The 22,474-nt window shown below is 54.4% G+C and overlaps 1 protein-coding gene across 1 annotated transcript in view; it reads left to right on the top strand.

Annotated features, from left to right (window-relative positions):
* SLC6A2 (solute carrier family 6 member 2) overlaps positions 1-20,924 on the top strand; it is a gene marked incomplete at both ends in the record, with an annotated part of 43,884 nt that extends 22,960 nt beyond the window's left edge. Inside the window, 11 exons of the mRNA XM_080828813.1 lie at positions 3,221-3,359; positions 11,099-11,233; positions 12,964-13,067; positions 14,245-14,369; positions 15,136-15,248; positions 16,251-16,379; positions 16,876-16,975; positions 18,300-18,400; positions 18,753-18,920; positions 20,214-20,285; positions 20,901-20,924. Of these exons, the coding sequence (XP_080684939.1) occupies positions 3,221-3,359; positions 11,099-11,233; positions 12,964-13,067; positions 14,245-14,369; positions 15,136-15,248; positions 16,251-16,379; positions 16,876-16,975; positions 18,300-18,400; positions 18,753-18,920; positions 20,214-20,285; positions 20,901-20,924 (1,210 nt within the window). The remainder of the gene's footprint in view (positions 1-3,220; positions 3,360-11,098; positions 11,234-12,963; positions 13,068-14,244; positions 14,370-15,135; positions 15,249-16,250; positions 16,380-16,875; positions 16,976-18,299; positions 18,401-18,752; positions 18,921-20,213; positions 20,286-20,900) is intronic.
* Between the last annotated feature and the right edge of the window lie 1,550 nt (positions 20,925-22,474).

Here is a 22,474-nt window from a genome sequence, read left to right as displayed (position 1 = left end):
ATGTGGCGGGAGCCAACACCTGCTTGTCCACAGCTGTGTCCCCAGACCCCGACACTGCCTGCCTCACCGCAAATGTGAAGAATGAGTTTGCACAATCAGAGGACGGATTCGGGCCACCCGTCGCTGGTGGCAGGACCAGGGCGGGAGCCCAGGTCTCTCTGACCCCCGTCCTGGGCCCCGGTCTTCTGTTTGCCTTCACGTTCTTGCAAATAATAGACATCAATTTGGAAGGGATGAATAAATGAACGCGTGAGTTCATTCACAGGGACAGTGGTGGCCTCCTCAAATGCAGTCACCTGCCCAAGGACAAGCTAATGAAGTTTCCAGACTCGGGTGCATTTTCCCCACAAGTGCAGACCCTTCAGGGTCTAATGCACTGGTCCCAGCAAGCCCAGCCATCTGCCTCTGATTCTGTGGGCCGCTCTGACACCCAAGCATACCAAATATTCCAAACTCACATTTTCTGAACTTCTCTGAGCCTTTTTTTCCCCCCCATAGGCTCAGAAAGCCAATTTTGTTTTGCCAGGAAAGTAAAGACAGTTTCTGGAAGACTCAAGCTTGCTCTAAAGAAAACCTATAATTTAGACAGACCTCTTTGGGGGGGGGGGCGATCTCAGCTTTGGCTGCCCGGGAGAATCTCCCAGGGAATTTAAAAGATGCTGGTGCCCAGGCCCATTCCCCCATGGGTTCTAAGTTAATTGGTTGAGAGCGGGGCCCAGACATCAGGACTCATTAAAAAGATCTCTGCCTGATTCAAATGTGCAGGGTAAGAATTTGCTAGGCCTCTAAGTGACATTCTCCATACCTTGAATTTCTCTTTTGGGGGGAGTGGAGGAGAAAGAGGAGGGAAGGAAGGAGGGGGATGGAGGGGAGAGAGAGACAGAGATGCAGACAGGCAGAGAGACAATTGACAACCCCCCCACCCCCGCATTTATCCACTGTGGTCGTGCAAACTTTTGCCATTAGTGTGTCCTCCTTTTGAGTTAAAGCACTCCTCTAGGGAAGGACAATATATCAAGATACTTTCAGCTCTTAACACTAGTGGCCCTGGACAGTGTAAGGGACCTGGACAGAAGGGTGAGGACCCGTCCAGGTTGGGGGAGGAGCTGCCGAGAGAAGTGAGGGCCTGTGGGAGGCTGACCCTCTGGGCTCCCTGGTTCCTCTTGGGTGGGTCCTGGGTCTCATTTTTTAGAAGATGGGTTATTGGGTTTAGCAAGAAAGGTTATAAGCAGTTGTTCTTGATCCAATAATATTCTCTGAGTTAACAGGCCTACCTGTGAGGCCTGGGTTTAGCACTGGGGACCCAGAGATGGCCCATCCACCTCCTTACCCCAGGGAGAGCCTTGTAGGCAGCCAGCCCTCCTGTGGCAAGAGCAGGCATGGCTTGGGAAATGAGCCCAGAGCCATGGGAACTGGAAGGATTGAAAGATCCATGCCAGGGGTGATCATGGAGGCCTCCCAGAGGAGGTGACATTGGAGAAGGCCTTGAAGGGTATCGGTAGTTTGTAGCCTCTGAGTGTGGAGTACAGTGGAGGACAGCAGGGACGAGTTCTGGGTGCCCTTGAAGCTCTCTCAGCTCCCAACCCTGGTCACACTTTATTGTGACTGTGCTCGTAATCCTGTCGCTGGCACTAGAATGTAAGCCCCCCGCCCGCCCCCACACACAAGGCATCGTGTGCTGGTGAGGCCCAGGATGAACCTGCTCCCAGAGGGCCCTCACTGAGGGATGAATGATCTGGGTGCAGGGAGAACATCTTCCCAAGCTGTCCCCTCTTCCACGAAAACAGTTCTGCCTTCTTTGTCTTGTAAGGATGTGGAATTGGGGGGCGGGGAACCTCCCTCCCCTGTGACCTGGTCTACTATTTTTTCATTTGGTCTAACTTGACATTCAGGTAGATCCTAATGACTTAGATTAGTTTCTAATTAGCAGTTGGTCATTTCCTGTGCAATTCTATTTATTGTTTCTTTACTGTAGATCGAATGAGGAATCCCAGTAGTCTCCAACCTCATTTTTCTTGTAGTTGTTTGTTTTCCTTACTTTCAAACACCTCACTTCTTATTGAAGGACACCACATTGTAAAGAAGTGCACATCACTGAGGGGTGGTTCCAGAATGCCACAGATGGATCGCAGCCATGTTGCCAGCGCCCAGATCTAGAAACGTAACTGACTAGTGTCCCAGAAACTCCCGTAGTGTCCTTTCCCATTCTCCCCCACCTAGGGAGCACCTGCCTTTCCTGACTTCTAACTCCTGGGGTTAGTTTTGCCTGTTGTAGTTTATATGAGTGGCATTAAACAGAAGGTACCGACTTCTTTGGGTTTGGTTTTGAGTTCTCACAGAATTTCGTGTGAGCGGTCCATTCATAGAGAACTGGTTGCTTCATGATATCTCATTTTATGAATTTATCATGATTTATCCATTCTACTGTGGATGGGTATTTGAGTATTTTTTCAGTTTGAGGTGATTGTGATTCATGCTGCTATGAGCATTCTAGAATATGTGTTTTGGTGAGCATATGTACACATTCCTATTAAGTGAATGCCCGGGAATGGAGTTGCCAGGGCACGGGATATGCCTACCTTTAGCTTTAGTGGCTCTTCCCAAAGAGAAGGAATGTTTGTTCTCATCTTAGTCCCTAGACAGGGATGTCTAAACTCAACAAATTGAACATTTGGGATTGGATGATTCCTTGATGTTAGAGGCTGTCCTGTGCGTTGTAGGACGACACCGGTCACAATCATCCAGATGCCAGGAGCACAGCCTCCCTCCTAATTCATGACCATCAAAGAGGTCTCCACACCCTGCCGAATGTTCCATTGTCCCCCGGAATGGGGGGAAGTTCAGAGTTACCCCATCGCTCCTATTGAGAACCACTGCTCCAAGCTGTGAGCTCTTGAAAGGCTGGAACTTTCCTGTTATTTCCCACCATCTCCCCAGGACCAGCATGCTGGTGGCACTCAAGAGATTTGTGTTACTGTTTTGAAAACAGACGTGAGCGGGAAGAATTTGACAGATGATCTGCTGGCCCAGGGCAGACCCGTCCCCAGCACTGGCCACCACTATGCAGGACAGGCCCACACAATGCAGGGCAGTGGCTGGTGCAGCCCAAGGCCAGTCTCCATCACTGGGAGCTTTGGGGGACTGGCCGGTGGCGCCACAGCCTCGGTCATCCCGCCTGACGCCACCGTCTCCCCCGGCCCCTCCCCTCTCCTCCGGGCAGGCGTGGCGTCCTGCACCTGCATGAGAGCAGCGGGATCCATGACATTGGCCTCCCCCAGTGGCAGCTGTCGCTCTGTCTGATGGTCGTCGTGGTCATCCTGTTTTTCAGCCTCTGGAAAGGTGTGAAGACATCAGGAAAGGTAATGTCTTTGTTTCTATTTAAGTTGGGACATTGGCCTGAAAAAGAAGATCTTTTTTTGTCTAGCTATCACTAGGTAATTGGTAAAAAGCCAGGGTGGGAGGGGAGGTATAGAGCCTGGCTTTGCCTCGTCCCCACCCCCCACCCCCAGCTCGGCCATTGGCTGACTGGGAGGCCTGCAACAAGTCCCTTCCCTTCCCGAAGCCCAAGGCTCCCCAGCAGTGGGGGGAGGGGGTGCAGCAGGGTTCCACACTTCTCTACCAAAGCTCGCAGGGATTGGGACATCCTGAGGGTCTTGGGGGAAAAGCTAAAGTGACTTATTGACATGTATTTGACAAATCACAAATTCTGATCTAAAATTTGATGCCCGTTTGCATCCTTCTCTGGGATACAAGCATTTTCTTCACTATCAAATCCGTGTGCTTCAACTGGCACAGTTCTGAGTCACCGCGAAGGTCTAGGTTTCCTGGGGAGGGGGCATGGGGAGGGGAGGGGTGGGGCCACCAGAGTTGGCATACTGACCTGGGTGACACTTCCCACCGCCCCTGGATTTAGTCCCTCAGAGGGGAGTACACGCATCTCATGACCCATATTGATTCTGAGCCCGGGAATGTCAGAACAACCCCATTTGGACCCTATGGGGCCCATGGGGGGCTTGATTGTCCTCAAGAGGCTGTAGTTGAGAAATGCTCTTTCCAGTGCTGTGATTAGTTACTGCCGTGTAACAAAACAGCCCAAGACATAGTGATATTAAAGAACCATTTTGTTACCTCTCATGATGCTGGGGTTGACTGAGATCCAATAGGCCTTCTGCTCCATGTGATGTGGCCTGGCTTCCTATCTGGGGGCTTGGCTGAGCTGGAATGTCCAAGATGGCGCACACTCAGAGATGGTAGTTGGTGGTGGCTGGGAGCCCAGCTGCAGCCGTGAACCAGAGTGTCTTGGGTCGTTTCCACAAAACCTCTCCAAGTGGCTTGGGCTTCTCACAGCATGGCGGCCGAGTTCCAAGAGCAGTTCCAAGCAGACAAGCCCCAGTGTGTAAGTAGCTCTTCCCGTCTCTGCTTGCATCATTCTTGCTGTTGGCCCAACGCCCAACACAAATCTTGTGGTAAAGCCCAGAGTCCGTGTGGGTGGGGACTAACCCAGGCACGGATTCACTGGAGGTCACGAGGCAACAGTCTACCATAATCAGGCAGGTGTGACTTTGTGAGAAGACCCACTGGACATGCGATGGGGCAAGTGGCCTGTGTCAGGATGATCCCTCATATTCCTAGAGCCCTTGGCCACGCCGTTGAGAACAAAGATAGTGGCAGGAGACCAGCAGCCAGTGGGGCTCACATCTGTCAAGAAAGGCTTGACATGGAACTTCCTCTCGGCATGATGAAGACACAGTGTCTGCCCCAAGGAGGACACCCCCCTCCCAAAAAATGTAGACCAGGGCTGCGAGCAATTCTGAGATAGGGCAAAACCAGGTGAGGACTGTTACCATCCCAGCGCCTGGCACGTAGTAGGTATTCAATAAGCATTTAGTGAAGGATTCGTGAGGAAAGGAGGGAAGGTAGAAAGAAAGGAAAGAGGTGCGTGGATCATAAGTTGGGGAGCCTCACTGAGTGTTCTTTTGAATTCAGTGCAACACATTTAGCGTCTATGTACACCTATGTGCAAGGCTTGATGCTAGTACTAATGACATAGGAATAGACGAGATAGGGTCCTTCCATCGCTTCTCCTCTTCTGGGCATTACAGACAGGCATGGGTCACCCAGTGGGACTAGTTTCTTGAGTCTTCATCTAGAGACACGTGTGTCTCCCTCAACATAAACAGTGATGGTCACAAGCTGTACACACACTAGTCTATGTCTTGCTTTTTTTGTTTTTTTTTTTTTAATTTTTTGACCTTTCCTTAGAGGTCATTTCATATCAGGTACTCGGGTTGCATTTTAACTGAAGCACAAACTGGATGTTTCAACGGTCCTTAAATCAAGTTAGCCAATCGCCACCATTTTTTGACGAGGAGTCGGATTGGACACACCTAGTCAAGGCAGAGCTGGCTTGTGGAGTTTGGATTTTAGCTCTAGCAATCCGCATGTTTGCATTTGTTTTGTGTCGGTGTGCAAGGAGTTTATTACCATGAGTTGTCTTGGTGAAAAAAGTGAGAGATCCTCCATCAGCATTCGCTCTTGGAGCTAAGGACCATGGAGAAGGTGGCATTTGGCCCAGGTCTCTAAGGACAGGAGCATATAGGGACAAGGCAGAGGGAGGGGGGTTTGGTAGGAGGAACCGCCTAAGTAAAGCCACAGAGATGCCGAAGCCCCGGGCCGGCCTGGTCCAGCCCCTCTGCGCCTTTCCTGGATATCAGGAGCAGGTGGCAGAATTGCAGAAGGGCTTCTGGCCTGGGCATGAGGCCCCCACAGCTTCTGATAACTCTGTTTCAAGGTGAAATGCCCTGTAGCCATCGCCAGAGTTGGTACAGCCGGTCCCACCTACCATAGCCCTTCCTCGGGAGCAGAGCCGGAGTTCTCAGCTGGGAGACAATGCTAAGAAGGCGCAGGGCTGAGCATGCTCAGCTCCTCTGCTCAAATGCACCTTCAGGGAGTCACGCCTCCCCTCGGAGTGTAAGGAGGGGCCAGTGGTGGGAAGGTTGCCCTGGGAACCCCCCCCCAGGTGGAAACGCGTCAAAGTGCAGCCCCAGCCTACATTTCCCGTAAATCCCCCCAAAAGAAGCCACGTTCCACATTTTGCGTAAATCTGCCAGCATTCTGGCGGCTGAACGGGGAAGGGCCCCTGGCAGCCTCTGGGGAGGGAGCTTTCCAGAATGTGGGGCCTCACTCAGGACATTCCGGTGCCCTGTCTTGAATTGTTTTTATAAACTGGCTCGCGAGAAACTCGAGAGCATTGCTTCTTTCTGCCCAGGCTGCATCTGGAACAGGACGGAGTTTTTCTTAGCCGGCTTCCACAGCCTCCTCGGAGCAGCCCGAAATGAATTGCAAATGTTCACACTTCCCGTCTTGGCAAGTGGAGGCTCGGGGCCTGGGAGGAGATGTGACTCCACCGTGGCAGCTGGGAGGGTGGGGGGCGGGGCACAGTCTGAATCAGGGAAAGGGGTGACCACACAGCGCACACTCTGACCTCAGCCCACTGACCACCTCAGGGCTCAGGGCAGAGGTCTGAGTGGGGAGTTACCCCCAGGGAGTCCGTTGGAGTCAGCACGCACACTTGCAATCCTGGAGTCCTGCTTGCCTCCCCCATTTCCGGAGTCCTTGGCTGAACTTGGCTCTTGGATGATAAGCCCAGTCACCGAGCCCCTAAATGTCAGACTGGAAGGCACACAGAGGCCATCTCTTCCACGTGGCTTGTACACACCGGGAGGCCAAGGCCTGGAGGGGGGACAGGGTGTCACCGCAGTCTTGAGCTCGGCCAGGACTTGGCCTTGGCTCCCAGATCAACAGCGGAGTGAGTGATTAAGAACATGGCTTTGTGGCCAGACACCTGGGTTGGAGTCCATGCACCACTCTTTCCTGCTGGGTGACCTTGGAATTAAGGCTGCTCCCTACCGAGGGCCGTTAATAATTGTGGCACCTGGCAGGATGGAGGAGAGGTCCTTGGTGCAGGGCTGGCCGGTGGAAATTGCTCAATAGAGGATCCTCATGCTGCCTTTGACTCCTTCTGTAGCCCCCACTTCCAGGACTCCGTCCCCGCTTGAGAGGTTTGCAGGCTCTGCCGCCCGCTCTGTGTAACTGGGGGAGGCGTGGGCCCGGGCTCCTACCTGCTCTGTTTACATATTGGACTAAATTTTCAGAAATCTTGAGCTCTCCTCTGTCTGCAGATAAATCAAGACAACAGAACTGGCTGGGAGCTGGGCCACCGTGTTCTGCCCGCGGCACGGCCAGGGTCTGGGCTGTTTGGGGGATGGGAAAAGGCAGAACATCCTTCAGATTCTGGTGAAGAGGGGTGGGGTTGGGGAGAAAGCTGGACCAATTAAAAAAAAAAAAACAAAAAACTCAAGTTTTAGAATTTTTAAATAGAAAGTTCATTTTGTTCCTTGTGAGTTTCAAGTCGTAATTCTATCCAAGTCTTCCCCCCCCCACCCCATGGCTCCGTGTGAGCTGGTCTGCCTGTCTTTAATGACTGAATCAGACCCAGTTATAGTGAAGTGTATCATCTGCTTATGAGCAGTGAAGAGGCTAAAATATTTTTTTTAAATGTAACATCCGTACATACCCCTCACCCCACAAATCTTATATGTCTTCATTATTTGTGCAAATGTCCCTAAAACCCAGTTTGGAGGATCACACATTCTGAATCATTAGAGGTTAAATCAATGCAGTTTTGTAGGGATAAAACACGGACATTTTTCATGGCTGTGTCAGGGGAGACCTTAGTGGTGACCCCAAGCAGTACTTCTCAACCTTTAACACACATGAGAATCACAGGGAGGGCTTGTCAAAACTCAAGATTGCTGGGTCTCACCTTGAGAGTCTGATTCTATGGGGGTGAGGTGGGAGTTTGCCTTTCTGACAGGCTCCTAGGTGATCCGATGTCTCTGGTCCATGAGCCTCCCCTAGATCTGGGCAATCCTTTGCCTAATGAATGAATCTCTGGCAAGATTTGCACACCTTCAGTGATGGGGACCTCACCATCTCCCCATCTCCCTGGGAAGCTCATTCTGTCTTCAGGGAGCTCTGTTCATTAGAAAGTTCTAATGAAGCTCGTCTTTGTTATGATTATCAGCCGTTGGTTTGAGTTTGGCACCCTGGAGCCAAGCACATCCTAGCCCTTTATCCATAGAAACAGGAAGTGGGTGAGAAGTTGGATTTGAGGTGACGGAAAGCACTGGCCTCCCTTGGGGACTGAGGACACTTGACTAAACAATGGGCTGCTTGTCCTTCCTTTTATGTCCTGCTCAGAGACTGGCCAAATCTAGCTTCTTGTGGCCAGAGATGCAATGAAATTTAAAATTTTGAGAGCAGAAAAGCCTGGGGTGGAGATGACAAGAGCCCAAGTGTCCCTTCTCTGTCCAGTGTGCATACTGGGCACGTGTTTGTAGGAGCTAGTGATTCGCCAAGGATCCAGGGCCTTCCTTTTTGCACAAGATTTTTGGCAGCTGAACTCACTTCTGCCAACAATTCCGAGAACTTTCCATAAGACACAGATGGTTTCACCTTCAGTACATGTGCGTAGACAAGACAAGCTCACCTTTCTTGATGCTTGGCTGCCTTCAGGGTCAACTCAGTCATGTCCTGATGTTTCTTGTGTCCTGATATGTTCCCAGTTAAATCCTACGTTTGAGCCTCAGACATGGCTAATGAGTGCTGCCTGCAGATCCCCTGGGAGATTCCTTGGAGTCAGACCTGAGGATGTTTTTTGATGGGTGGAGTATGGTCTCACCTGGCCTGTGGGGCTGGCCATGGGGCCTGCAGCTGGTGCCAGGAGTTGTAGGGGAACACAGCAGTTAAGACCCAGTGCAAAGGTATATGAGGGCCCCTCCCATGCCTGTCACCAAGGAGTTAGACCTGTTGGTCCCAGTTTGGGAGAATAAATCCAGGCTGATGTGAGGCCAATCAACCAGATGCAATGGCTTTGCTTTTCAAGGCATGTTTTCTTCCTTACTTGTTTTTGACAGTTTGTCCTCCCGTTCCTACACTTCTGAAAGAAAACAGACCCACAAAGTCTCCACCCCCTCCCACACAGAGCAGGGGAACAATGGAGGAACAAGATGATAACATGAAACAGAGGAGCCTGATTCCTCTTCTGGTTCCCTCAGAAGACCTGAGCAACCACTGACGCATTTAATTACTCCCTGACTCATTTGCTCATTCATTCACTTGCTCATTCTTTCATTTGTTCTCGGACTAACATGGTCATCCACTAACCTTCAGAACTGTCACTCACTCACTTATGTGTCTACCGATCCATATACTCAACAATTTACTTACCCAACCATCCATCTACCATTTAACTATCTACCCAACTGTATATCCAGCCATCCAATCATCCATCCATCCAATCATTTATCTATACAACTGTTCAATCATCCATCCATCCATCTACCCAATCATTCATCTGTGTAACTGTCCAAACATTTATTCATCCATCTACCCATCCAATCATCCATCCAATCATTCATCTATACAACTGTCCAGTCATCCATCCATCCATCCATCCATCCATCCATCTACCCAATCATTCATCTGTGTAACTGTCCAATCATCCATCCATCCATCTACCCATCCAACCATCCATCCAATCATTCATCTATACAACTGTCCAGTCATCTATCCATCTATCCATCCATTCATCCATCCATCCATCCATCCACCCAATCATTTGTCTGTATAACTGTCCAATCATCCATCCATCCATCTACCCATCCAACCATCCATCCAGTCATTCATCTATACAACTGTCCAGTCATCCATCCATCTATCACTCCATCCAGTCATTCATCTATGCAGCTGTCTAATCATCTAGCTCTCTATCTAACAAATGTTTTATAAACACTCATGTATGTCATGTGCATGATACAAGTTTGAAAAATATTGGGATATTGCTTCCAAGGAGCCCCTGGTTTAATGGAAAAGACAGACAATGAGGATAATCCCAGTCCTTCCATGTAAATATGGAAAACAGAACTTTTATTTTCACATTTCATTTTTTGTATTGAGCCCATATCTTTCTGGCCCAGGAAAGAATTTTACCCTTCGTTATGTTTCAGGGCTTCCATATTCTCCCCAGGGATGTGTGAAGATTCTAGGGGCTGCCTAGTGCCAGGGCTTTGAGAAGAGGGACCCTCTGGTCCTTAAGTCCTGTGTCCTCTTCTGTTTGAGCTGAGTCTTCTTCAGTCTGGCTAACCCAGCCCCGAGCAGATTTTTTGCTGGAGGCGCAGCCTCCTTTCCACAAGGCTCTCCAGGGCTGCAGCTGCCTAAAGCAGTGATGTTTGACCTTGACCTTGACCTTGACCAGTTGCATCACCAGGGAAGGGGGAAGCTTTCAAAACCTACCAAAGTACAGGCCTCACTACAGACCGATTAAATTGGAAACCCCGAGACTAGGAGCTGAACTTTGACATTTTAAACTATAACTTTGCCCAGAGTACTCTAATGTGTAGTCAGGAGTGAGCAGGGACAGCGACGAAGCCCGTATAACCTTCCTCTCTCCCTCCTTTTGGTCTCTGTTCTTCCACCTTGGGCAAGGGGGTAAGAAAAATGTCGCTTTTAAGTCTGGGGCTAATCTCTTTCTGTATGGGTTTCTGGAAGAGACGGTCTGTCTTTGTCCTAAATCCTACCTAAGATAAAGAACAGTCAGAGACTCTGCTTCCTGCCCCACCACAGCCCTTCTTGGACAATGAATCCCTTCTTGGGCAATGAGCTGGGAGGATATGTATGAATGAAGGTACAGGAAGTGGAGAGAGGAGTCGGGGGAGGGAGTGCGGATGGAGAAATAAAGGTGGGCATGCTTAGATCTGCCTGGAGCAACCTGAGGGTGTCAGTAGAGGCAGCTCAGAGAAGAGGAGGTGTTGGGAGCCGTGAGAACCTCGTCCCTGTCCTGGCTGCCCTTCATTTCTGGGGCAGGGCCACCTGCGTGTGCGGACTCTCCCACCTGTTCCGGGCTGCCCGAGGGAGTGGCCTGGCCAAGAGATGGAGCCTCGGATATGCGCACGGGGTGAAGGAAAGTTTGGGGAGGGCACGCCTGGCTCCCTGGGCACGGATCTGACGCCACGGTCCCGCCCCTGTCCACTGCCAGGTGGTGTGGATCACAGCCACGCTGCCCTACCTCGTGCTCTTCGTGCTCCTGGTCCATGGCATCACGCTGCCCGGCGCCTCCAACGGCATCAACGCCTACCTGCACATCGACTTCTACCGCCTGAAAGAGGCCACGGTCAGTGCCTGGGACCACCGGCCTTCAGGCCGGGGTTGGGGAGGGTTCTTGGGGCAAGCGATGGCAGGAAATCTGGTCCCAGATCGGCCACAAATCTGTGGCAGAGCCTGGGACAGAGGACAGAGCGTTCCCTCTCCGGGCTACAACTTCACAGTCTGACCAATGCCGTTTGATTTGTACCTGATGGTCTCCTGGCTCAGATGACCCAGGACTCTGTGGGCCCATGTGGTGTCCTTTGCAGACCCCTCTTTCCAAGGGGAGCAGCACTCTGTCCTGGGTCCTGATGCCTGCCATGGCCTCTCAGTTCCCCCCACCCCAACCACCCCAACCCTAATTCCATGATCCGCTCCGCCATGGCCTCCTAGCTGCCCGCACCCCAGCCACCCCAGCCCTAATTCCACGATCCCATCCCCAGCCCCGCCCTCTGCTGCCATCCCATGATGTGGGCAGAAGCAGCGGCAGCCGCAGCCGCCACAGGGAGATCTGGACCCTGCTGACTGCCCCCGTGCTGCCCCAGCCTCCTCTATCCCACTGTCTTGTGAGAGACACAGACAAAATGCAGGTGGGGTGAATGTGGAGGGGAGCCCAAGGCAGCGGGATGAGGTTGGGATCAGAGACAGCCATGGAGGTGCCCGGTACCTTGAACATCTTCCAGCTGTGGCCGATGTCATTTCTGCATCCTCCCTGAAGCCCGCATCCCTGACGACATCTCGGGATTTCCCCCTCACTCTTCCCGAAGGCTTCTTCACACTCTCTGAACCCACAGCAATCGCGGCAGCGGGAACAACACAGGCTTAGGAAGGAGGCGTCCCTGTACACACCTCCCATAGCTACGATGTCCCAATACACTGCAGTGTTATCGTCCAGTAACCCAGGGGAAACCCTACTTCCTCAGGAACTGTCAGAACGATAACGGAGCTCAGGATTCGCCCAGTCTTGTAAATCGTGAAACGAGTCGGAGTTCTATTTGTTCCCCACCTGTTCAAACACCCCGTCTTTCCGATGAGTAGAAATTGAGCCCGCGTGATGCCCCAGGGAGCAGACCCCTCCTCCCCCATCGGATTGCTTCTCTTTTTCCACCTTTTGCTCGCAGAGTAAGGGAAGCCTAGGATAACATGAGCCAGGTGACGGAAAACTCGAGAATCCAACTCGGTCCAAGTGGGCTGGGTATAACTGTGCCCCCCGCGCAGATGTGCACACACGTGAAATTGACCAGGGCTAGGGATCGGCTGGGGGCAGTGCTCAGAGCTCCGGGCTTCAGAAGTGTGTCTTCAACACCCAGAAGATGGAATGAGTAACCCCCGTGCCCTCCCTCCTCCCCCGAGGAGTCAGCACTGTCCGTGGGCTGGTGGAAGCTCCTGGGAATCCTTGTTCCTTTTCTGAAGCTGCCATCTGTGCAACTCCGGAGATGGTCCTACCCTTTGCCCTCCTAGCCTAGCACTGTGAGTTTCCTAACTTTCATTGAAAATCTGGACATCAGACTGAGCCTGCGAGTTTGTCCAGGCTGAGCTCATTCCTGATCACCAAAGCCAGGGGCTTCTAGAGGGGCCCTGGTCTCTCTCCACCGAAGGTTTGAGCAGGCTTCTGGGGAGGGATTGTGTGGCTGCCCATCGCCAGTTTGGACCTCACTTCCTCGGATCTCAGACATCCCTGAGACTCCCCTTCCTTCCTGGAGCAGCCCTCCCGACCTCTAGGAACCAGAGGGTGATGGCCCTTGTGTGCCGTTTCAGGTCTGGATCGATGCGGCAACCCAGATATTCTTTTCCTTGGGGGCTGGATTTGGAGTCCTGATTGCCTTTGCCAGTTACAACAAATTTGACAACAACTGCTACAGGTAAGATCCTTGTCAGGGCTCTGGAAAGCTCTGGATCCTGGGGCCTGACTCCTGGGGAGTGGGAGAGAGGGTTCTGGTCTGGAGCAAGTCAACCCCTCTTGGCATTCTCCCTCTGTGAAATGAGGCAGAGCGGACCTTCTGTGAACTCCAGAGGGGGTTTCTGTGAACTCTGACATGACCTCTAGGGGGGCGGAGGGGTCCTAACCAATGTATCTCAGTGCAGGACACCCCTTAAACATGCGAGGTCCTCCCCTGGGAAGGTTGAGGCCACTGGAGGTGGCTGGGAGGTCATGGGGACAGTCTACCAGTGCAGAGGAGCGCTGTGTGGCTTTCGAGAGCAGACAGCATTGTCTGTCTGAAGCCCAGACAGGCAAAGGCTGGTCGCACGAGAGGTGAGGGCCTGGCAGGGTCAGAGGGGAGACCGCAGGGTGGGCCGAGGGGTCTGCACAGGGCAGCAGAGCCAGAAGATCACGTTGCAGCTCGGGTCTCACTCAGCACGTGACACTGCCCCCCGTGCGCCCAGCGCTGTGCGGCCGTCAGCGGGGACACACCTGCGACCCGCTCCCACCGCTCCCTCGGAGGCTGCAGACAGAATCACGCCCCCTCTAGAGCGAGAGAGAAGGGGAGGGACAAATGCCGGGGGCCAGGCTGGAGAAGCGGGGTGATCAGCCAGCTGCAGGGGCTCAGCAGAAGCAGGGAGGGGAGTTAGAGGAGAGCCTCGGAGGATCGCTGGGAGTGGGACGGGTGGACCCGGGGCAGCCAGCACGCATGGCGGGGAGAAGCCTGAGAGGAGCCAGGGGGGTGGTCCGTCGGTGGGCCGGCGAGCTGACCGATCTGGCGTGTTCCCAGACTGCGTGCTGGGGAGTCATGGAAAGGAAGCCAGGAAGGAAGGTTGGGTCATCTCAACAAAGCTGCTGAGGGCCAGGGTGAGACGCGGAGAAGTGCTAGGGAGCTACGGGCAGTTTGCTGAAGAAGGAGGCCGGTCGGGTGATTCCCCAACAAGAGCTGGACACCAGCCCCTGATCTCCAAGAGGTCCCGACCCAGTGGGGCGCTGGGGTCCCTGCGGCAGCAGGAGGGGCTGGTGTTGGAGGTGGCCGTCCCATAGACGGTGCAAGGGCTCGGGGAGCAAGGCGGGGGAATCTGGCCGCTTGACCCCACGGTGCTCCTCTCCCCCAGGGACGCCCTGCTCACCAGCACCATCAACTGTGTCACCAGCTTCGTCTCTGGGTTCGCCATCTTCTCCATCCTTGGTTACATGGCCCACGAACACAAGGTCAACATTGAGGACGTGGCCACTGAAGGTGGGTGGGTAGACGTGGGAGGGGCTGAGAAAGCCAGCGCGCCCTTGGCCAGCGGCTTTCCTGTGGGTGGCTGAGGGAACGAGAGGGTTGGGCCTGGAACCTTCCACATGGTCTGTGTCACCGGCTTTCTCTGAGGCCGTGAGTGGGCGTTCCTGGCCCTCCTGGCTTCTGCCAGTGCCGCAGAACCTTCCCGTGGATCGGGCTAGGCGGGACCGATTGTGAACCCCTATGCTGAGCAGTTGACATGCCCTCATTAGTCCTCATGAGACTGCAAGACAAAGGGTAACTGACCCACTTTACAGGTGAGAAAGCAGAGACTCGGGCCATGGGAGTGGTCCAGGGTCACCCAGCTCGTGAGCTGCGGTGCCAGCATTCAAAGCCTGAGCAGTCTGACCTTGACCCTGCCCTCCCCTACTGCTGCTCCTGTTCTGGCCAGGAGCTGGGGCCTGGGAGGGAACTTGCATGGGCCCTGAGGACCACGGACTTTTGAGAGAAAGAGGTTCTCTGAGGGCGTGGGAGGCATGGGATCCGCAGCCTGTAGCCTGCTGCTGTCCGGGCTGGAGGTCTGCCCCCTTGGGGCATAACGGATGGTGAGCTGAGGCCAGCATCACCTGTCATCGCAGAACCTGGGATCACTTGGCCCCAGGTGACCGGCCAAATATGGTGGCGGGGTTGGCCGGCCAAATGGGGCCTCGGCTGCTCTTCTGCCCTTCGCCTCTCAGACAGCTGGCCCAGCCCTTGAGGACGTCCTCCCTGCTTCTTACAGGAGCTGGCCTGGTTTTCATCTTGTACCCAGAAGCCATTTCCACCCTGTCAGGATCCACATTCTGGGCGGTCGTGTTCTTCATCATGCTCCTGGCTCTGGGAATTGACAGCTCGGTGAGTGTACCCTGCTCGGGAGACCGCGCCGCACACACCGGGGGGGGGGGGGGGCGGGGGCGGGGGCCACCCTGGGCCAGACCTTCCCCACCTCTCAACGACTCAGCCTGAAATGCCCACCTGATTGCTAGTCATTTCCAAGAAGTCCTAATCAAAGGCGGACCAGGAAGTGAGCTCCTCTAGGCCCAGGCTAAGGACCAGTAGAAACCCCAGGGGCATCCCAGAAATCCACAAACACTCAGAGTCCCGTTGGTTTCTTAGAACCTTTTATTTTACGTAGGCCACATTAGATTTACCGACTTCTAGGTCTGCTCCCACCTCTGGCCTGTCACTTCGGCAAGTTTGCCAGAGTCTCAGGGTAGGGCTGGCAAATGAGGGTCCCCTTCCTGCCTCTTCCTTTCAGTCCGTAGGTCTGCCAGGGGCACTGTGTTAAGAAGGATTCTGAGGCCACTTCTAGGCTCATAGGAAGGAATCCCAGTTGTGGTTAACACGGTCTGCCTGGGGCCCAGGGGGATGTAGAGGGAGAGAGGGAGGGCATGTGTGCTTCTCACCTGCCATCCCAGGCTTGGGGTGTCCCTTAAGTAAGCACATGATTAGTACTCACGGGAGAACCTTTCAGACTCTGAGAGGGGGCATGCGAGGTGACCCCTTGCTTGACAGTTGGAAAGGCGGCCAGAAATCCTTGTCACAAACTGCTGCCTCAAGTTCCAACCGCTGGCAGCTCTCCTCTGAGAGTTGCTTCCAGAAAGACTCTTACTTCTACACAAATAGGCGACATGCGCGAGCAGTTTGGCGTTTCACCGCTGCACCCTCCTGGGCTCACGCGCCCCGCTCAGGCGAGTATGTGGGACAGCAGACGGAGACCTGCCGACCAGAGGGAGACGGGAGTTTTCTCTTCAGCTTCTCCCACATAGTTCCGAGTTCTGAGCCTGGTTGAGAGCAGGGCAGAGCCGGTGGGCGGGCGGTCCCTCCTACCTGCTCCTCACTCCTGGCTCTGTGCAGATGGGAGGCATGGAGGCCGTCATCACGGGCCTGGCGGACGACTTCCAGGTCCTAAAGAGACACCGGAAACTCTTCACGTTTGGGGTCACCTTTGGAACCTTCCTTCTGGCCCTGTTTTGCATCACCAAGGTGAGGAGGGGCTGGGCTCTGGGTCACCTGGAGCTCGGAAGGCTGCATTTCAATCCAGTCCAGTCAGGAATTCCCAGCCGTGGAGGTGGGTTGGGGTGGGGATGGGGGGGTGCCAGGGTGAGCTCAGGGGAACCACAGTGGGACAGGCATCAGCCCTGCAGCCTGATCTCCCCAGGGCGACACCCCAATGTCCTCAGTCTCCCACCTCCAAGCCTGAGGGATTCCAGGCGACTTTTTCAAACTCCTGATTTGTTTGAGGGGAAGCCAAAGTCCCTTTGGAAGCCAGCTCACTTATTACCAGCTTGAACACCCACCCTCGGCCCTCTGGGAGAGCACAAATATGCGACTTTAAGACAGTAAGCCCAGGACACTGACACCCGCCTTTGCAAACAGGGTTCTGAGCCAGTGGGACAGGGGACGGGAGGTTGGGATGGATGTGATGGTCGGTGGCCGTTTCTGGGCAGGATGGCCTCAGACTTTCTCCCTCCACACCCAGGGCGGGATGTATGTGCTGACCCTGCTGGACACCTTCGCGGCGGGGACGTCCATTCTATTTGCTGTGCTCATGGAAGCCATCGGCGTCTCCTGGTTCTATGGTATGGCGGGGGGGTGGGGGAGGGGACGGAGCACACGGGAAAGCCTTGGGCACCACCCGGACATGCAAAGGGCTCTCCATTTCCAGGGCAGCCGCTGCTGATTCTAGAGCAGAGCAGACGGCTTTTGGGGCACACCCCCCCAGCCCAGTTCCTCTTTGCCTTTGCACAGGAAGCTGCAAGGAGCCCCCAGGGCCGCACAGCACCAGCTTTTACCAGGGAAGGCAGATTCCCTCAAGCCATAAAATTCCATCCAGAGTAAGGTGGCTACATTTAGCAAACAGAATACAAGACACCCAGTTACACTTGAACCTCAGATAAACGATGAGTAATTGTTTTAGTAAAAGTACATCCCAAATGCGGGATGCAGTTGTAGTTCAACTAAAATCACTTCCGTTGTGTCTCTGAAACCCAGATGGACCCGGGCAGCTTGCGTTCTCTCTGACAGCCTTATTCTGGAGCTGAACGGGGAGAAGGTGTCACAAATTGTCACATGTGTTCCAACTGTTGCTTTCTTTCCCCACGAGTCACATCAAAGAGTCGATCAGTGTGAGGCTGGGCTCTTCCGCACAGTGACATCACTGTTCTAGGAGCCCCGCTGCCCGGCTGTGTCACCCAGGGCCGGTCCCCTGCACTCCTGGAGCATGGCTTTCCCTCTGCAAATACAAATCGGAGTGACACATAAGACGATACTATATATATATATATTTTTTTTTCATTGACAAGTAGTTGACATGCGGTGGTGTTTTAGCTTCAGGTGTATAACATAGTGATGGGATGTTCTGTACCTTCCTTGGTGCTCACCACCACACTGTCATCACCACTGGTCCCTGAACACTGTTCCTACAGTATTGTTCCCTATCCTCCCTGGGCTCCAAGACCTATTTACTTACAAGCTGGAAGTGTGTACCTCTTACCCCCTGCAGCCCCACGCCCGGCTCCGCTCTGGCCACCACCCATGTGTTCTGTTGCGAAGAGTCTGGTTTTTTGCTTGTCTCTTTTTTGCTTTGTTCCTTTGGTTTGTTTTTTGAGATCCAGCCGAAGAGCAAAGCAGTATTGGTATCTCTGAGACTGCCTGACTTCACTGAGCACGGCGCCCTCTGGGGCCACCCGTGTCGTCACACACAGCACCTACTGGGCGTGTCTTCGGCACCAATTAAGTGCCCGCGCCCAGATCTCCCAAGTGGCACGGTGCCCGCGTCTTGCCTCACTGCCCGGCACCCCCCACCCCGCCCCCGGGGCCTGGATCTCAGGGGTGGACTGCGAGGGGCGGCCAGGGGCTCTTCGGTGGGGGGTAGTGTGACCAGCCTGCTCTGTGTGTGCCCAGGTGTGGACAGGTTCAGCAACGACATCCAACAGATGATGGGGTTCAAGCCGGGCCTCTACTGGAGACTGTGCTGGAAGTTTGTCAGCCCCGCCTTCCTCCTGGTGTGTACAGTGTGTCTGTCTGGGGCTGCCGGTGCCCAGGGGGCTCGGTCCAGGCCAGGGGGCCTGGGCTCAGGCAGACCGGATGCTGGGATGCCCAGCTCTGTTCAGAGCACGGGAGGCTTCCACGCTGGCGGGTCTCCAGCTGGGGCCGGGTCCCTAGGGGTCTGTGTGTCACCTTCCCAGACCTCTTCTCTGTCTCTTGCTCCCTCTGTCTCCTTTCTTGTCATCGTTTGCTTCTTGAATACTTTCTGCCTCTCAACCTCCTCTTCTCTTTTTTCTCTCCTGCTGCTGCCTCCCTCCCACCTGCTCCCCTCTGTCCCTTCCCACTGCCCCTTCCCTGGTGTCCCCGCAGTTTGTGGTGGTGGTGAGTGTCATCAACTTCAAGCCGCTCAACTACGACGACTACGTCTTCCCGCTCTGGGCCAACTGGGTCGGGTGGGGAATCGCGCTGTCCTCCATGGTGCTGGTGCCGGCCTACAGCGTGTACAAGTTCTTCAGCATACGGGGCTCCCTTCGGGAGGTGAGGTCAGGGTGCGGACCGGGCCAGACCAGCGGGGTGGGGGGAGGCAGGGATGGCGGGGATATCTCCAGGCATCCCAGATGGGCCGAAAGAGGGCAGACACGAGGGCGCGGACACCAGAGCCACCGCGATGGCCAGTCATGACCACGCCGCAGCAGTTTTCACATTTAGCAAGAGGGACCTTGGAAAGGTAAAAGGAGCGCTTAGCACGGTGCCCGGCCCAGGAGGCGGTTCGCGCGCGCCCCCTGCTGTCAGGTTCTGCGCGGCGGGCGTCTCCGCTCCCGCAGCCGTCCCTGCGGTTATTAACATGACCCTCGCCTCCCCTTCTGAGTTCTGCCCTGCCCCGGATGTCCCCATCTCCCAGTCTGCGCTCACCATGACCTGGCCATCTCAGCTTTTACCTGCCTCTTTCCCGAACCCGACGCCCACCAGCCAAAATCAGAGATTTCCAGAATACATCTTCTTCTTTTACCGGTGTGCGTTTTATGTGCAGATACACAGAGAAGGGTTTAGGAAACAGGGCCTTTCCTCTGAAATGAGGTCTGTCCTCATTGGTTATTCAAAGCACTTTCTTTTATGTATCATGGTGACAGCCTCTGCCTCATGTCCTTACTTGGCAAGATGAAGCTTTTATTCCTTCACCCCCTCATGGCCTCCCTTCCCTGCTGTGAGGGTGCCTGGCCCCAGCAGGCTGCTGGGCACTAGATGGAACGCCCCAGAGCTCACATTCTAAGCCAGGGACAGACAGACAGATGAGGGTGGCAGGAAGTGAGCCATATGAGGGTTTAGGGAAGAGGGTCCCAGGCTGGGCTGTGTCCCCCTCCCCCCACCCCAGGTCCTTGTGACACATTTCCTTTCTTGAAATCCCACGTCCCAGAGCCTCTGGGTCCCAGGAAGGACCTGTGTTCGGTGAGCTCAACCTGGATCTGTTGGAGCTTTTCATGTTTCACACTTAGGGAGCAGTGAGGGCTCCCCACCATGCAGTGATCCATCATGGACCCTAGTGAGCCCCCCCTCCAAGTCCCTGCCCTGCGTCTGCCCTCCAGGGGGCCTCCCCAGTGTCTGACCACAGCCCAGATTACTCAAAGTGAACAGACCCATTCCATAAACAAGGACGGGGGTGTCTTGTATGGACCTCACACGCCGTTTCTGTGGGACTTCAGGGCCAACCAGGAGGTGGCCTGTGACTGGGGGTAGCTACTGGGCTGGTGTCCCTGGGTCTCGCTGAAACACAAACACACACACCCCACCCCCCACCCCACACCCCCACCTCCTGTGTCTGTCTTCTTACAGAGACTGGCCTACGGCATCACCCCGGAGAATGAGCACCACCTGGTGGCCCAGAGGGATGTCAGGCAGTTCCAAGTAGGTACAGGCTGGAATGTTCCGGGCGGGAGCCAGGCCCTAGCTGCTCCCCACATGCTGGCTGCACGCCCACATGCCACAAAGCCCCAGGCAGCTGTGGGCTGGCAGCTATGGGCTGGAGTCCCAGGGCTATGGTGTCAGGAAGGGAGGAGAGGGGCCTCTCCTCTGCGTCTGCCAGCTTCTGCCTGGCCTTCTGCTCCTCGGTCCTGGGAAGCCAAATGTCCAGTCTTCCCTAAGCTTTAGTTTCTCTCTCTCTCTGAGGGGTCGTCACACTAGGCTGGGGATCCCTTGTCCTGGAGGAAAAGCGGCAGGTGCATCAACACCACGTTGACCTAAGTCCTTTTCCGTGAAAATCCTTGGGGTTGGGTATGGGAGAGGGTCCTGGTGGGCCCCCTGTTTTCAGATTTGCTGTGTGACTTTGGGAAGCTTCTTCACCTTTTCTGGGCCTAAGTGACAAGCAGGTAATCAGCCTGCCTGTTGTCCGGGGCCTTTGGAGGGAGGGGTGTGTTCTCTGCCCCTCCTGTGCTTCTTGCTGCCCTTCCCGACTGGCCCTGGATCCTCTCCATCCCCGCCTGCCCCCGGCCTGGCCTAAACACCTGCCGTCTTCCTCTGCAGCTGCAGCACTGGCTGGCCATCTGACCGCAGCCCCAGGGAGGAGCCCTGCCGCACCCACGTCCAGGTCCGAGGCTTCGCTACCACCCCAGACACAGTCTTGAAAATCCTCTCTTGAAAGATATGTCTTTCCATCCCTCTTCCTCTTTTCCCAGTTACAAATGGTTTAGCGACCTGGTTTTTATTCACCTTCTGTCCATCTGGCCCCGGGGTGGGGGGGGTGGGCTTTGAGTTTGGATTGGAAAGCGACGAGGGACAAGAGGAGGGGAGGGAACAGGAAGAATGACTTCTGTTGAACCTCTTTTGTTTGGGGGAAGGTCTCACGCTGCTTGGAATCTGGCCCAAGCCGGGCTCCGTGGCTCGGGCAGAATTCCCCAAAACGCTTGCTTGTACTTTGGGTCTCGGAAGAAATTCGGTCGGCCAAATCAGAGAGGGGATGTTCCTTTTGGTGAGACGCCATGAAATCAAACACAAACAAAAAGCCCTCCTGGGTCTGGGGCGGGGATCCTCTTGCCACCCGGTCAGCGCTGTGGTATCTGAACCTTGGTCAGGGAACTTGGGTTGGTTTATCTCTGTCTTGGGTCTGCGGATAGACGCTTTGGGGGATCGTGAGCAGAAACCATCAGTTTTCACTCTGGCTACATTGAGTCTGATGTGTGTGTGTTCTGGAACATTCTTCCTGGGGAATCCCACTCAAGCACAGTCCTAGGGCTCTTCAAGTGGTGGGGGGTTGGCCCCCAAAACCCACTCTGTCTCTCTTCATGGTCTGTACTTGGCACCTTGAGGGCAAAGTGGGACCAAGTACAGAGCAACCTAGTCACTCAAGTCGAAGGGAGAATATTCTGAGTTGTCGGAGCCCTTGGCGGTTTTGGAGAATGTCCTGCTTGAGTTCTGTTACACGTTCGCTCGTGGCGCCCTCTGGTGCTGATGGTTAGTTCCAGCTCCTTCAGAGAACCGATTCCTAGTTTGGTTAAGTTGGTGGCATCTATTTGGGGTTTCTGTTTATGGTTTGAGTCTCTTCTTATGCCCTCGCTGGAATTCAAGACTCAGAGGTTCTTGTTGTGACTACGGAAGCCCCTGTTGAAGAATCTTGGGCCAGAAGTCAATAAATACAGGGGCCACTCTTACTGGGAGGGTAGGAAGACACACATCCGGAAGGCGCTTTGCATAAAAGAGGGGTGTCCCCTGAGCCTGACAGTGGAACATGCAATTTGTGGAAGATGGTTATATGGGGGCCTGCTGGGGGCAGCGAGGTGGTTTTCTCTCTCAGGGTCCTGAGATTTCCCTGCTAAGTCAATGTCTGTGGGTCATTTTTTGGAGGCAGGAGGGAAAAATCAGAAGCCCTTTGATCCTTCCGTGTAAAAAGTCTGGCTCAAAGTGTAGGACGGCCCAGGTGGCCGGTGTCTTGAACCACTGTGGAAGGCGGGGCCTGGAGTGGAGCATCCAACGGAGTGGAACAGTAACGTGGGGGGTCTGGGAGATGAGGGCGGGATGACTCGTCACGGGTGGGATCTGGTCCCATCAAGGGTAATTCCTCCCTCAGGGTTATGCTCGTTCTCCACAGAATGCAGGCATCC

The sequence above is a fragment of the Martes martes genome, assembly GCF_963455335.1.
Source record: "Martes martes genome assembly, chromosome: 17".
Lineage (NCBI taxonomy): Eukaryota > Metazoa > Chordata > Mammalia > Carnivora > Mustelidae > Martes > Martes martes.
Note: the sequence above shows the minus strand (reverse complement) of the source record. Positions and strands in the feature narration are given on the sequence as shown.